The following is a 14,025-nucleotide window of genomic DNA, read 5'->3' on the forward strand; positions in this document are numbered from 1 at the left end:
AGCGCTAAATGTAATAAAAAATGTAACAAAATTAATTTTTCTATTTTTGCTTTGTTTTTTAAAATTTTACTATCTCTTTCTTAACTTTGGAGTGTTACTCATATTTTTCCAACGTTAATTCCACTCTGAAATTTTTCACTCACATAGTTATTTTTTAACACTTTTAAGAATTTTTTTCTATTTTTTTCTATTTTATAGCTAGCAAGGTGTTAGAGTAACTAAACTAACATTACTTAAATATGTAAAAAATTTTGTCAAACATTATTTTACAGTAACATTTTAATAACAAAAACTATACTAAATATGAATTATTATAACATTAAATTCATCCCCCTTCTCCACTCTTCAGCAGCACTTTAGAATATAATAATTAATTAACAGGATAAAAATGTATGAAGATTAGTGCATATTGGATACATTTTCCTGTCTTACATAAATCAGCAAATACAATTCAATTATCAATAATATTTTCTATGTTTATGTATATATATTCTCCATATATTTGTAAATGTAAAATATGTTTTTCAACGAATAGTATATTCGATTAAAATGAAAGAAATTCAATTTGCCATACTCGTATAAGAATTGCTGGCATGGCGAAAAGTAATTTTTGAAAATGCCTTTTCTAAAGACCAGAAGAAATGCCTCCGATTTCTACCAAGCCAAGCTTATATTGATGCTCGAAGAGAGAAAGAGCAAATGGACCGAAGCAGCGAGAAGAGAAGGAGAAGTTGGAAACCCGTCACGTTGGACTATAAATAAGAACTTAATAAAACAACACGCGTGGTGTACTTGACCTGCGGAATGTGGCGAGAACGGGTTGAAACCATACCTGCACACAATGAACTTGTAGTGTTTCTGATGTGATAACGTATATAAAATGATTTACAGAATATATCGCATACCTAATGTTATCAGCAATAGAAAAATACTGTAAAACTTGATCATTAAAAGGGTATTAAATAAAATTAATTTATAGATTTAGAGATTTAGATGTTTCTTAAACATACGAGATAAGAAATATATGAAATCAGAGAAATAAATGTAAATAAAAATTTTTAAAAATTTGATTGTTATTAAAATATTTTTTAGAATTGATAAATATTTGTAATTTTTTAAAAATACAGGAATATATGTTTTTCAATTATAAAAAGAATTTTAAAATATATTTTTGAATCTATATATCATATATATATTCAGAAATATACATATATGTATACATAATTTCTGAAAAATATATGTTTTTAATATACAATTTTTCATAACATAACGCAATTTTTTTTATTTGTTTCAGGTGGTTTCAAAGCTCGTGTTATGTCTTTCACTAAGGTTACGTGAGTAACAATCCAAACCGGTATTTTTATCCATCTCTGATAGCACTCATATTTTACGTCACTCAAAGCCAAATACGCTACGCTATCGATGCGAAATTTGTTGCTGCATATAAAAAGCAATATTAAGTGGCATCGATGGTGAATATCGGTGATAAATTAAAGCAGTTTTAGCGGCGTTTGATCGAAACGAAGGGCCATTACGATAACGAAGATTAATATTTTTTAATTGGCTCTGATATTTTATACACACACACACACACACACACACACACACACACACACACACACACACACACACACATACATATATATGTGTATGTATGTATGTATGTATATATTATGCATTTCACAGCCGAGTATAATATCGTGTAAAAAAATCAATTTAGCGTAATATCCATGTACTAAATGCCACGCGTTAGATAATACAACATAATTGCCGGTTGTATAAGTTCCTCATTGAATTGTGTGTATTCGTTAAATGCATTTCCCCTGTCGCATTGCCTCCATGTGTAAAAATAGCCTCTTGTATCGAGAAGAGATAAGAAGCTAAAAGATTAGGAAAGCGCTTTTAGTTTCTCTCCCGTGAGAAATGCGGAAGCCTTCTGTCGGAACGGCTCATATTCTTAACGTCAACGTGCGCAAAAACTCGGGGCTTCGTTGACGTTGGCATGCAAGAGAAAATGGGTCACTTTTTCGATGGAAATATCAAGTTTTTTGCTCAGCATTACGATTATCCTTGCCACATGCGACAAAGTATTATACGTTGCCAATGACTCCCGCAGTGGTAATGGTAATTACATGCGTGATGTAATGACTAATAGAGTTACAGAATAATTGGGTTACCGTGTGGGTCGCACGTTGATAGTAAAACGGATAGACACGTTTCATGTGGAATAGTTTAATGGATATATTGGTGAATCTCTAAAGAAAATATTCAGATATATAAAAATTCAGAATATATATTAAACATGTCTCATATATAAAGAAGAAAGAATTGAATCAATCAATTTAATAATAATAAGTTAGTAAAGACTGCAATATAGATATATTTTAGAGCTATTAAATTTAATTTCTTTTCGTAAAAAGAATAAGAGACACGAGATGGTATGCAGAAGCGGAAATATTAATCCATTCAGATAATCTTTTCGTTTCGATTTTATATCAAAGTGCAGCAGGCAACATCAGTAGCGTATCGATTTAAAGTACTATCCATTCGTCTCAAGAAGTGAGAGAAAGAACATGCAGAATAAATAGAAGAGCGAAATCGAGCAGAAAGTATCGTGTTTCTGGTTTATTTCAAAAATCGATGATATATCTTCAGGAAATTTAAGTTGTATACGACACATAAAATGCGCACACCCTCGTACCATTTCAGGTTTCGTGGAAAAATCAGAGAAAAACATCGGTTACTATTTGCATTCAAACCTTTTCACGAATTAGTTATTTCAGACTTTTCAGCTTTTTAGTAATAGAGAAAAAAGAACAAAATGATGAAACGCGCGTGAGATGATGAATTGAACGAGCTGATAAATGATAGATGATAAAAAGGTGGATGATATAAAAACATTTTCTTTTTTCATTATTCCTCAAATCAATCTTTGACAAAGGGTTAGTAAAGTCAAAAAAATAGAGCTTGAAAGAGTCAAAAGAATACCCTTGGAATCTTATGATACTTCATCTTAAGAATCGATTCGATAAACAATTCAACTTTCTTTCATGTTATCTCATAAAAAGTAATATGAAGGCAAACAGGTGCATCTTAAATATCTCCAAAATTTTTGAATGCCTTCTAAAATTTTTATTTATATAAATTCTTTGATTTTGGCAAAGGATTTAACAAATAAAAAAAACATCCACATGTACACAAGACACACAATTGATTTCTAATTTCTTCTCGCGACACCAAGATGAAAATAGCTCTGGAAATCAATTTTTCTATTTTTATCTCCGAACATTAGGTACGAAGGGCGTTAAAATATATATCGAGATGATATGTCATTTATTATCTTCCGTTACAGACAATGAAGCGTCCGACTCGAACGAAAAAGAACGAAGGTGTTAGCTGCCTCGCGATCTATAATAACCGGATTCTTCGGTCTGTTCTTCTGGCTCGCGCAGGTGTTGGCGGAAAATGCAATTTGAAGGCATTCACCCCTGGCAAGTTTTCCTTTCTTTACACGAGAGGATAGATCCTAGCGCGGAGAGAAAAAAAAGAAGAATGTACAATCACTTGCCAGATGCAGTTTGATGCCTTGATAAGACGAGCTCGTTTGTTACGGGAGAAGAATTATGTTGAAATTAAATTATAGGATAACAGTCCGTGTTCTCGCGGACTGAGATGTATTATTTTCATGTCTCAAACACGTTCGTTATCTTTCGATTTTGTGAGATACATGTAAAAATGAGATATTAATTTTCTTGCACAGGTACGATACGTAAAGTAAAAATTGTCAAATAATATAATTTTTAAATTGTGCAAATCGCGCGGTAATCCACTGTCGCGCGGCAGTCGCAAGAATTTAACGCTGCGTGGCGCGCGACCGGGGTATTAATAGTCAATTGTTATCGCTCTACGAACGTCTTGTACAAATGTGTATGATGACGCGACTCACCTTTTGCGGGGCCATTTGCACATGCCATTTACGTGCATTTACGACCCCGCATATATCGTTCTCTCTACCTTTTTTAGCTGCTGCTAAGTATATGTTCTTTCGACAAAATAGCAATAAAAATTATTAACTACGTCCGGAATATCTTTGTAGTAAACTTGCAGTTTTTATAACGCACGTAAAAATTTAAGAAGAGTTTCGTGCGTAAACGTCGAGTAATTAAAAAAAAAAAAAAAAATCCGAGATGGAACGCACACCTCCCGTGGCAGAGTACGAGCAGTCAGAAGATACCAGAGCTAGTTGATACAAGTGGATTAATTTAATGAAACCATAGCAGTCTAAGCAGTCTACACGATCGTGCTCCTTCTCATAAATGACTATCCGTAAGAAAAACACGAGCGTACTTTCTTTTTATTCTCAACAAGTAGTACGTAATACCTCTATCTATGACGTGTTTAAGCGTCTTATAAAACAGCACCGCTTGGCGACGACAGAAAGGAAAAGAGTAAAAAATAATCTTCCACATAAGAAAGACGGATCTTATGGAGTTGATGGAAGAAAAGATTTTCTTCTCTTTTCAATATAAACCGGGCTTAATTTAATCAATTGTAAAGCATCACTCATTAAAAATCTTAATTTTATGCACTTCTGTTGAATAAAATATTAATATAAAGTCAATGTACGCAGCGGAATATAGTTTGTATTTCGGTGATGCGCGTAACGTACTTTCCGCCGTCCAACTTTACGTTTGGTAAAAACAAAATACAGAAATTAATATGCAAATATCTTTGTGTACATTGCGCGGGGAAAAAAGTTAAATGAACACAGAGCAGCAATGAAACCAATTAGTGGATAATGGCGCGCGTGGACCGCCGCTCTCAATATATTTTACGTTATGTATCTTCGTTAATGGCAACATGGAATGTTTATACGATAATCAGTTGCAAATGAAACTTTGCTGTAACATTGTGTTTACGCGGCAAATGAGTTAGGTAAGACACGAGCAAACTGTTATTAAATTACTACAAGGGTTCGAAGAATGAGAGCTGCTTAGTATGGAAACTTCACAGATATTAACCCAAATGAGAATTAAAGGAACATCGGAGCCACGAGAAAGTCTATCGTTCAATTTTGACCCTTAAAGCAACGCGGCTATTTTCGCGCAAACTTCTCGAAAATTGTAACGACACCCCAGCCTGTGTGTACGTGTAAAATTACCCTAGATTAAAGATCCCGAGAGAGCGCTTACTAGTTAGGTCGAGATGGCCGAAACTTGATCACCGTGTCTGTGCACGTATTTTTTTACGGAGACAAATTTAAAAGCTGTAGATATTTCGCGCGTGTCAATTAAATTCACTTCTCGTATAAAAATTAATCGCAAAAGAGATGCAACATTTCTAGTCCTTTCGGAAAAATGTTTTATCTTAAAAGTTTTTAGACATGCGATAATAAACCATTTGTACAATTAAAGAAGAAAAGAGGAATAGAGAAAAGGACAGCGAAAACTCTCCTTGCGAAACTTTTCTCTCTTTTGTGACTTTTACATTCCCTATAAGTTATTACTAAAAAAAAGAACTAAGTGACAGTTTCGATTACTTAAGTCTCCTTTTTCCAACCAAGCCATAAACTGTTTACAACAATTTACGGTTTATAAATTTTGTCTAGATAATTAGCGCGAGTAAATGAAGCGAATAACAATTATCGTAAAATATCCACCACTGTATACTTCTCGATGTTAAATCTGTAACGATATACGTGGTCTAAACGTTATATACTCATTTGATTGCGATACACGAAATTGTCGTATTTGCATAATGGGCGTATCACTATCTGCAATACATCTTACTGAATCTAATCTAGTTTCGACGAGCGCGAGAGATCATTTCCGTAAAGTACATCAGCTCACTGGAGTGAGCTCATCGGAGAAATTGATGGTGGAACATTTCAGAGTGTATATAAAACAAATTCGCGTATGAGAGATGGGCGTGCGCAAATGAGCCCGGAATCCGAGTTTACACGTTACGGTCGCACGGGACGCGTTAATTAACAATTTCCCTCTCTCTGCGGAGTTTCCTGGACGAGCTTCGCAATCCGAATGGCGTCCGGATTTATGTACTCACCTGCAAATCCAAGAATGCCGTCGCCTCGGCACGCTGCTCGGCGGAACCAGCAATAGGGGAACCGTGCCCCTCATTGCGCCGCCGCCGCCGCCGGGACCGCCGCCGTCGCCGTCGTCCGCCGGAAGCCGAAGCTCCGGCACCTGGAGACTGCTCATTCTCGAGGTGCACACTCCACTCCCGGTCGTAGCGTCACGTCACCAGAACACGTCGTCTTCGCGACCGACGTCTTCGCGTATCACTCGCCAGCCGGACATCACCGATCCTCGCGCTTCAACGGAGCTTGAGGGGGATTTCACGCACACTCGGATATTTCATGCGGACACGTCCGCCCTAGTCAAGGCGGCATCTCTCAGGATCTGCCTGCGCGATCGCGACATCCTTCTCTATCCTCCGGCGATACGAAAGCTCGCATTTACGGTTACGAATCGAGATGGTGAGACTTGCGCGTTGTGACCGAAGGATTCCCGCAACACTTTATCTGCGAAACAATGCACGTCGCAAGGGACTACACTTATTGCTAAACCTTGTGTCCACGAAGAAATGCTAGAAATCTCGGATAGAGAGAAAACCGACCAATCGCCATTGATCAATTGACCGAATTGTTTGAAAGCAATTGATCAATTTGTTCTCCATCCGAGATCCCGGAGCGATTTCTGGCATCTCGGACACAAGGATCAAGCCACGTTGCACTCAAAATTATCCTTGATGTTCATTGAACGTTAAACAAGAATAATGATACATGGGGACACTTGGATGATGTTTGCGAACTAGTTGTATCTAGGTGGAGGGGACGTTGGTGTGGAAGGGACGTTCTCGCGACTGCGAATTGACAACTTTCGTCACACTTTCAAAGGCTCAACGATAATCGCAGCCGAGTTAAATGATTTCTTAACGAAGCCGTCAAGCGGTGTCAAAGATCTAACTATTAGCCTCATTCATTGATATATATCACTAAGATAGATTTTCTTCGTTAACTATTTTTTCTTTTCGTTAGTGATAAAACGTCAAAGTCAACCTTGGGAAACGTTACGTAATCCAATTACACGTGCGGATTGAAGGACTTCGTTGACCAAGAATGCAGGCACGAAGGCCTATGCACACAAGGATCGTAAATATGTCATCTTTCATTCCTGTTAACAACTCGACTTCGCTAATATACGATCGTATAGTTCGTCGTACGAACCAGACGGAACGTGCCTGTTCCACGATTACGAATGAATGACAAGTGTTTGAGAGAGAGAGAGAGAGAGGCAATTCTTTCCGGGCGTGTGGTGGCGCTTTGCCACCGCACGCCCGTCATCGATATGCCGATCGATGCCGTGTTGCTTTTATCAGACATTTCGAGCAATTATGGCGAGCTGTTGAATGAAATCACAGTCGGTGACGCGAGGAGCCTTTTGTTACGCCCGTAAACGCGGTGCCTTTCAAAGCTCGAAAACTCGCTCGCGCGCCCATTGAACAACGGTGAAACGCGTTGCGGTAAGCAATGCACCACACAGCGCAGATGAGCTGCGCTCTCGCGCGTCAACGCGACAAAGCGCCCGCGGGGTCACTCATTAGATTCTCAAAGAGAATCATTTTGGAGAGCTCGGTTCGCGCACGCGATAGCTTCGGTCGTCGTGAATTGCGTAGTGCTGGCGTATGTAATGATTATCGCGCGGCTAATTTCGCGCGTGGGGCGCGACGAGAGAGCTTTATTAATACGCTCTGCAACGCAACGCGACCCGACACGCACCTATTAATCTGTCGTTTGTGCAAAAATAACACGCTGCGTGTTTTAACGAACGAAGAGCGAGTCCGAGAGACGTGGAAATTTCGAAAAACGCGTCGCTTTGGAATTGTCGATTTGGATCTAAGCCGTTTCGAAAAAAAAATATGATATACGAGATGGAAAGCATTAAACTCGACATCCAATCTGAAAGAGTCAATGTAATCAAGAAGGGAAAAGCCAAGATGAAGGGAAATACCGTTGCGAGAAGAAAACTCGCTACTGTGGCATGACCGTATCTCAACGCCGGTGGAATATTTGAAATTCAAATGACGAAACACGAAAGCGCGCTACCGAAACTTTATGTGCCGCTGTACAACAAAAAATTGTGGAAACTCGCCGTCGCACTTTGTGCGATATCGCGATACGTCGCAACGATTTCTGTCACATTTGTATGAGCAATGCTATCCGCACAATAACCATCGCGGTTTCTCTCGATTCAACGCGGTGGCTGAACAATGTGGAATTTTATCTTTCATTGTGACGCAAGATATTCCAAAATCAAACGACCTAATAAGGTTCTTGTGGAATAACGACGGATTCTTGCGGACGCTTTGTATCAATTCAGGTATCGTTAATTAAATATCACTGTACGACTTCTATTTGTCTTTTATTTAAACAACGTTTGCATTTCTTCTGACAGACGGTAGAGTATCCTCAAGTGAGATAGCTGGAAATTTACCGGAAGATATCGATCTGCGGAGGCAGATCCCGAGGGATGAATCGGTGTGCTCGGTCAGCAATTGGCGGCCGGTTAACTGGAAAAATTTATAGGCGAACCCGAAGGGAGGATTCGCGGTAACAATCGCATCGTGCGCGAGGAAGGATTCCGCATGTTCGATCGCACGAAACACTACCGCCGACGTGGACGTTCATCAAAGTTACATCGAGAGTTACGAGGGCTTAATGGACAAGCTCGGGGTCGATTGTAACAACAGAATTTTATCTCGACACAACTTTTATCCTCTCTCACGTAATCACATCACGCTTCTGGATATTCCGCAGAAAAAAATTTACATCGCATTACGTCGAAGAATTCTTAACTTCCTTGAATTTTAATTTAAAATTAAATTTTGAAGATACCAAGAATTGAAAGGTAAAATATTGCGGTGGGGCTTCCGCACGAAACTTTTGCCGATGAAAAATCAACTTTGAAATTTCCTGCTAACAGCGAGATTCTCGGTCTGAGCGTTCACCCGAACGATTATCGATCCTAGATTTCGAGGAAATGACAATCCCATCAATTGCGGATAACAGGTTCGTAATAGCGTACATTTCGCACGATAAGTTGCGATATTATGTGAGCGGGGGAGGAAGAAATGCGGAGGTGAAATACGGGGGGGACTCCGCGTAGGTAATGTCGAAGGTAAATGAAGAAGGGAGAGAAAAATTGCCTCGACTGTTTATTGCGCGGGCTTGTACGCGGGAGGCCACGTGTAACTCGGCGGAAATAGCGCCGGCATGTAAGTCGAGTATAATAGCGACATTAAAAGCGGAATTACTTCGATGAAGGTCGAAATATAATGCGGGTTTAATGTGTCGTTAAATCGGTGCGCGCTGCGCCCACCTCTTTAATTGTGTTGCAAGACATTGTTTTTAAAATAATAATAACGATGACAGCACCTCGCGGTGGGAATACGTTGCGAGACGACCCGACGCGACGCGACGCGATACGAAGCGACGAAAACGCGCAGCAACTCCGCACAACCGCAACGCGATGCGTCGCGACGCGATTGGACTCGCGGGGATTGTTCCACCGCACGTGATGCGCCTCTGCGTTTGCGGGCCAACAAATGTTAATTAAACAGAACGAACGAAGGAACGCCGTGTCGCTAGCCTAAGTCAAACAGCGGCGCCGCCGTCATCAGAAAAGCTGTATACACAAAGAATAGGCGCACCGTAACGACACCTTAATTAAGCGGCTGCACTTACCAGAAACACGAGACCGCATAATATTTGCAATCTATAGAGGAGGATTTCCTACAATCGTATAATTTAATTCTGCAGCGACGACGTCGCTGCATCGGATTAAGGAGTGTACGCTTGACTTTCGAAACAGCAATGTGTCAAGATAACGAGATAACGCGTCAATAGCAACTTTCGCCGCCTCGATATTTCAGGAGAGCTCCACTTGAAACTATTGTCGAAAAATGTGTCTTTTTTTAAATTGAGGCCGAAGGTGCAAGTTATAGGACGTTCCCGGCGCAAATAAATGTATCTCGCGCAGTTGTAACAAGACTGCATTGTCTTATTGATATCGCGAAACGATACGTGAGACACCTCTTCCTTACACGTGCGCGTACACACACGTATGTACACACGTATGTACACACATAGCCGTCGTAAACTGATAATATTGTAATTTGAATTGTAAAATGCGCTCTTACATATACGCAAATACTCAACATATTGCTCAAGTGCGCAGTTTGTAAATGCAGACCTGCCCCCAGCAGGAAATGCCCGTAATACATTCGTCATAGCGTGCGAGCAATTTCGACCAATCACCGCGCGACGGAAGCGATCGCGCTTAATCGAAGGAATATCGTTTTTCTCGATGAAATGATGTTTACGCGCCTATTACATCCTCCTTATAGTAAAAGCGTTTTCGAGCACGTGAGTAAATCACGTGTCGCGTGCCGGCAGATGAATATGTCCTTGGCTGGAAAGGTAGATTGCGCACGACTGAGTCGACGAGTACACAGAACGAATCGCGGAATCACGTTGCCGCGGCCGGTAGAAGTAAGCACGCTTTTACACACGATGACATCGACGACATGAGACGGGAGGATGAGGAGATCGCTCTTGCGAGCGAGGGAACGGCGATGTAAATGGAGCAATGAACTCTGCATCGTGCTGAAAGCTACTCTAGCTATCGCGTGTAGACCACTTCGGAATATTAAAATTGTTGTTCGACGATCCTCGCGATTAACTCGCGACTGATAAATGTTCACAGCTCATTGTCAACAGCGAGATTAATACATCGTTGCACAAACACAATTATTTATCGATTACGATGTCGGAACGAGAGATTCTGAATAAAGTGTCGCGTAGTAACGTGTGGGTCTGATCGTACGATAAGATGGAGAGGAAACAAATCGAGTGACGGAGGAATCAAACTAATAATTACGAAATCGGCTCGCGTACGCGAATCGCTTGACCTTCGTTTTTACGGCACAAAATTTCTTGCCTCGTTTTCGACTCGCACGACGGCACGCACGCATACATACACAAACGTGTTTCACGACGATCACTAAACAGAAATACACTCAGCTATAAAACACTCGTTGTGAATAAGGCGGGAAATTGACGAATAGTCCATTAGAATTCAATTTGACAGTTGTATTTACGTGACACAGTTTAATTCCATAGGGAAAAATGCATTGAACCGTAATGACATTTTTCGGTACGATAATTCATAATTCATTGACTAATATTTTTACAAATCATAGTGTAGCTTGGTCGATAAATTGGTCACGAAGTGATTCGATATGTACTAATAAATCTAACATAAGCTAGATTAATGTACCACTGAGGGAAAAATTACCAAGTTTTAATCAATATTTATTCAAATAGTACTAGTGAAATGTTCACTAAATGTAAATATATATTTATTTAGTACAAGAATCATTAATTTAATTTAAGTATCATTATTTTTGTAGAGTAAATATTTATATATACCGTAAATAAATATTTTATCAGTAAATACCGTAAATAAATATTTTTACTATTCAAATAAATCTTTACTAAAATTTAGGAATATTTTCTTTCAGTGTAGATGAAACGAAAAAATTTGTACAAATGGGGAAAATATTTGTATTATAAATAAATACTGAGAGAACAGAGTGTGGAAATAAAAAATTATGGTACGTGAAGTCGTTTGTCTTCGTACGGCACAGATAGAAAGTATCTAACACGAGTGGACTTCGACAAAAATTTTGTGCTTTGTCACTGTAAAAGTGCTAGAAGTTTTTTGCGCTAGCGTCTAAAGTAGGCACTCTCTGTTCTTATAACATAATGTCTGGGAGAAATTGAAAACCATAAAAGTAGATCAGGCGGTCTTGCATTACGATCGTTATACTAAGCGCGCGATTAAGGCTTTCATTATGTCGAATGAATATCAAAAACACTGAATACGCTACAAGAGAACGCTTCTTGTAGCGCTGAAATTATTGAGCATTTGTTCTTTCCGCATGATACATATTTATTTAGAAATTTAGCATACTTTTTCTTTTGTTCGTGCAACAATTTTTTTATAATTATCTTTATTCTCCATGCTTTAAAATGTTCATTAAGATCGGAGAGGTGTAACTTGAAGATTTGCGGATTTCTCTCAGTAAAAACAAGCTTGAAAGTCTTTCTTAAACTTCAGAACTTTTTGAAATTTGCATTATACGTTATTTTATACAGCATGCTTGCCACATCGTCGCGCTATTGTTTTCAATAAATTAATTATAACAAATTTATGCACTAAGGAAAATATGTATCGCGTATTCCCTAGCTCCCTGGCTTTTTGCTTAGCTTCGGCTTTACACCGTAGAAAAATTCTTTTTTTACGAGTATTATACCACTCCAAAAAAAGACTCCCTTTTTTCGACAAAGAGAAGGAAGGTCAGTTTCTTTGATATAAGTCTGTGTCAACAACGACTGTAATCAGGTGGGCTTGCCGCTTTAAAAGACCGTATATTCTCGAGCTAGAAGCGAAGGTGTATCTATTCATTCCTCGACACCTTTTCCTTGAAATGCTGGCCTTACACGCGGATGAAAGTGCTGATGGTTGACGGCGAAAACGATCGATAACAGTCTCCTGCACTTTATTCTTTTGAAATGCCGCGCGCGCTTTACGAGACCTTTTATTAATTACAAATAAGAGCGATCGATGGATAATTGATAACATCGTAAGAATAAAAAAGAGGACATAATTATCATTTGCTACTTCTCTATTCAATGAATGCACCTCGTTAACGTCGTATACTGATGAAGCGATCTAATAAAAAAAATATATATGCCTACACGTGTAACATTCCGCTTATGTTAAGTGACTGACAGCTCTATTACGAACGCATATGGATACAATACGATAACCACATATCTAAGCGCGATCGAAGGCGAAGCTCACCGCAAACGCATTTCTCACATTCCGCGCACGGGACTGGAATTCATGGAATCTCGATTAGCCGATTATCCGACACAGAAATAAATATCGGTATACATAAGAGCGAGATATATACACCTATGTGCGATCAACGCCTCTTCGATATTCAGCGGATAACGCGATATCTATTTGATTCGTAGCGACTCTTGTTGACCAACTTGCGAGACGGATCGGAGCAGCCTTTCTCCAGAACTCTTCAAGTTTCCGTCTGCTGCACTTGAGAGTCACTTTGTGATTCGTGCTAAAAATCTTTTCACAAGTAACATCGAGAGAAAAGAAAGGAGAGGGGGAGAGAGAGGGAGAGAGAGAGTAGAACAGATAAAACTGAGAAGCTGAATGTAATGGCAAACTAATAATATAATGCCGAACCTGAACAATAGTTTACCAAACTGCACTGAATGCGACATCGGGTACACAAACCCAGCAATACGAAGATCCATTTTCCAAGCGCAATAACAGAGAAATTGAGTTACGAACAGTTAATCCCGCGATAAAATTCGTGCTAGATGCATAATAAGTATGTCATTGATGCGCGTCGAACAAACGGGTAATCAATATACTTTCATCTCACCTCCTTCCTAATCGTTTGCATCATCTCGTTGTTACCGCTCTATACGTCATTACATCTCTACCGATTGGCAATTACATTGTATCGCTAATTAATCCTTTGGGATTAATGTCACATTACGATTGCCACTACCAGAGCTCGCGCAGCTTCAACTCAGCGAGTGTTCTAATTACCCGGTTGAAACCGTCCAATTTCCGATTATCCTGTCAGTAACTTAGCGACAACGTGAATAAACGCGGAACCGGAAACGTATAACGTGATATGCGTATGTGATAACTAACTCAAGTTGGATTTCCTGCCGCAGTCGCAAACACTACGCAAATATTACGCGCGCAAACTAATGTAACGTAAATCCGCAAATATTTTTTTTATGTCTACGCATGAATATTAAACGGAGTCACTCTTTAAAATTCTCTCAATTACAATTTAAAAATTAGAGAAATTATTTTGCATTTGATGAAAAAATTCTCTCTC

At 39.2% G+C, this 14,025-nt stretch overlaps 2 protein-coding genes across 6 annotated transcripts in view; both read right to left on the reverse strand.

Moving 5' to 3' along the window:
• The window catches only part of LOC105197141 (cAMP-specific 3',5'-cyclic phosphodiesterase), a 340,602-nt gene that overhangs the window by 175,329 nt on the left and 151,248 nt on the right, over positions 1-14,025 (reverse strand). The window contains exons 1-2 of one of the 5 annotated variants that reach the window (XM_039458085.1): positions 8,514-11,448; positions 6,064-6,541 (exon numbers count right to left, since the gene is read on the reverse strand). The exons of 3 other annotated variants lie outside the window; for them this stretch is intronic. In XM_039458085.1, the coding sequence (XP_039314019.1) occupies positions 6,064-6,218 (155 nt within the window). In that variant the 5' untranslated portion in view covers positions 6,219-6,541; positions 8,514-11,448. Of the gene's footprint in view, positions 1-6,063; positions 6,648-8,513; positions 11,449-14,025 lie in introns of those variants that run through there. One more of the 5 variants, XM_026135770.2, reaches the window with a different exon arrangement.
• LOC120359682 overlaps positions 6,848-14,025 on the reverse strand; it is a 32,315-nt gene continuing 25,137 nt past the window's right edge. The window contains exon 2 of the mRNA XM_039458097.1: positions 6,848-8,589. The gene's annotated coding sequence lies outside the window, so the exon portion shown is untranslated. The remainder of the gene's footprint in view (positions 8,590-14,025) is intronic.

This window comes from Solenopsis invicta, chromosome 15 (assembly GCF_016802725.1).
Source record: "Solenopsis invicta isolate M01_SB chromosome 15, UNIL_Sinv_3.0, whole genome shotgun sequence".
In the NCBI taxonomy this organism is placed as follows: domain Eukaryota; kingdom Metazoa; phylum Arthropoda; class Insecta; order Hymenoptera; family Formicidae; genus Solenopsis; species Solenopsis invicta.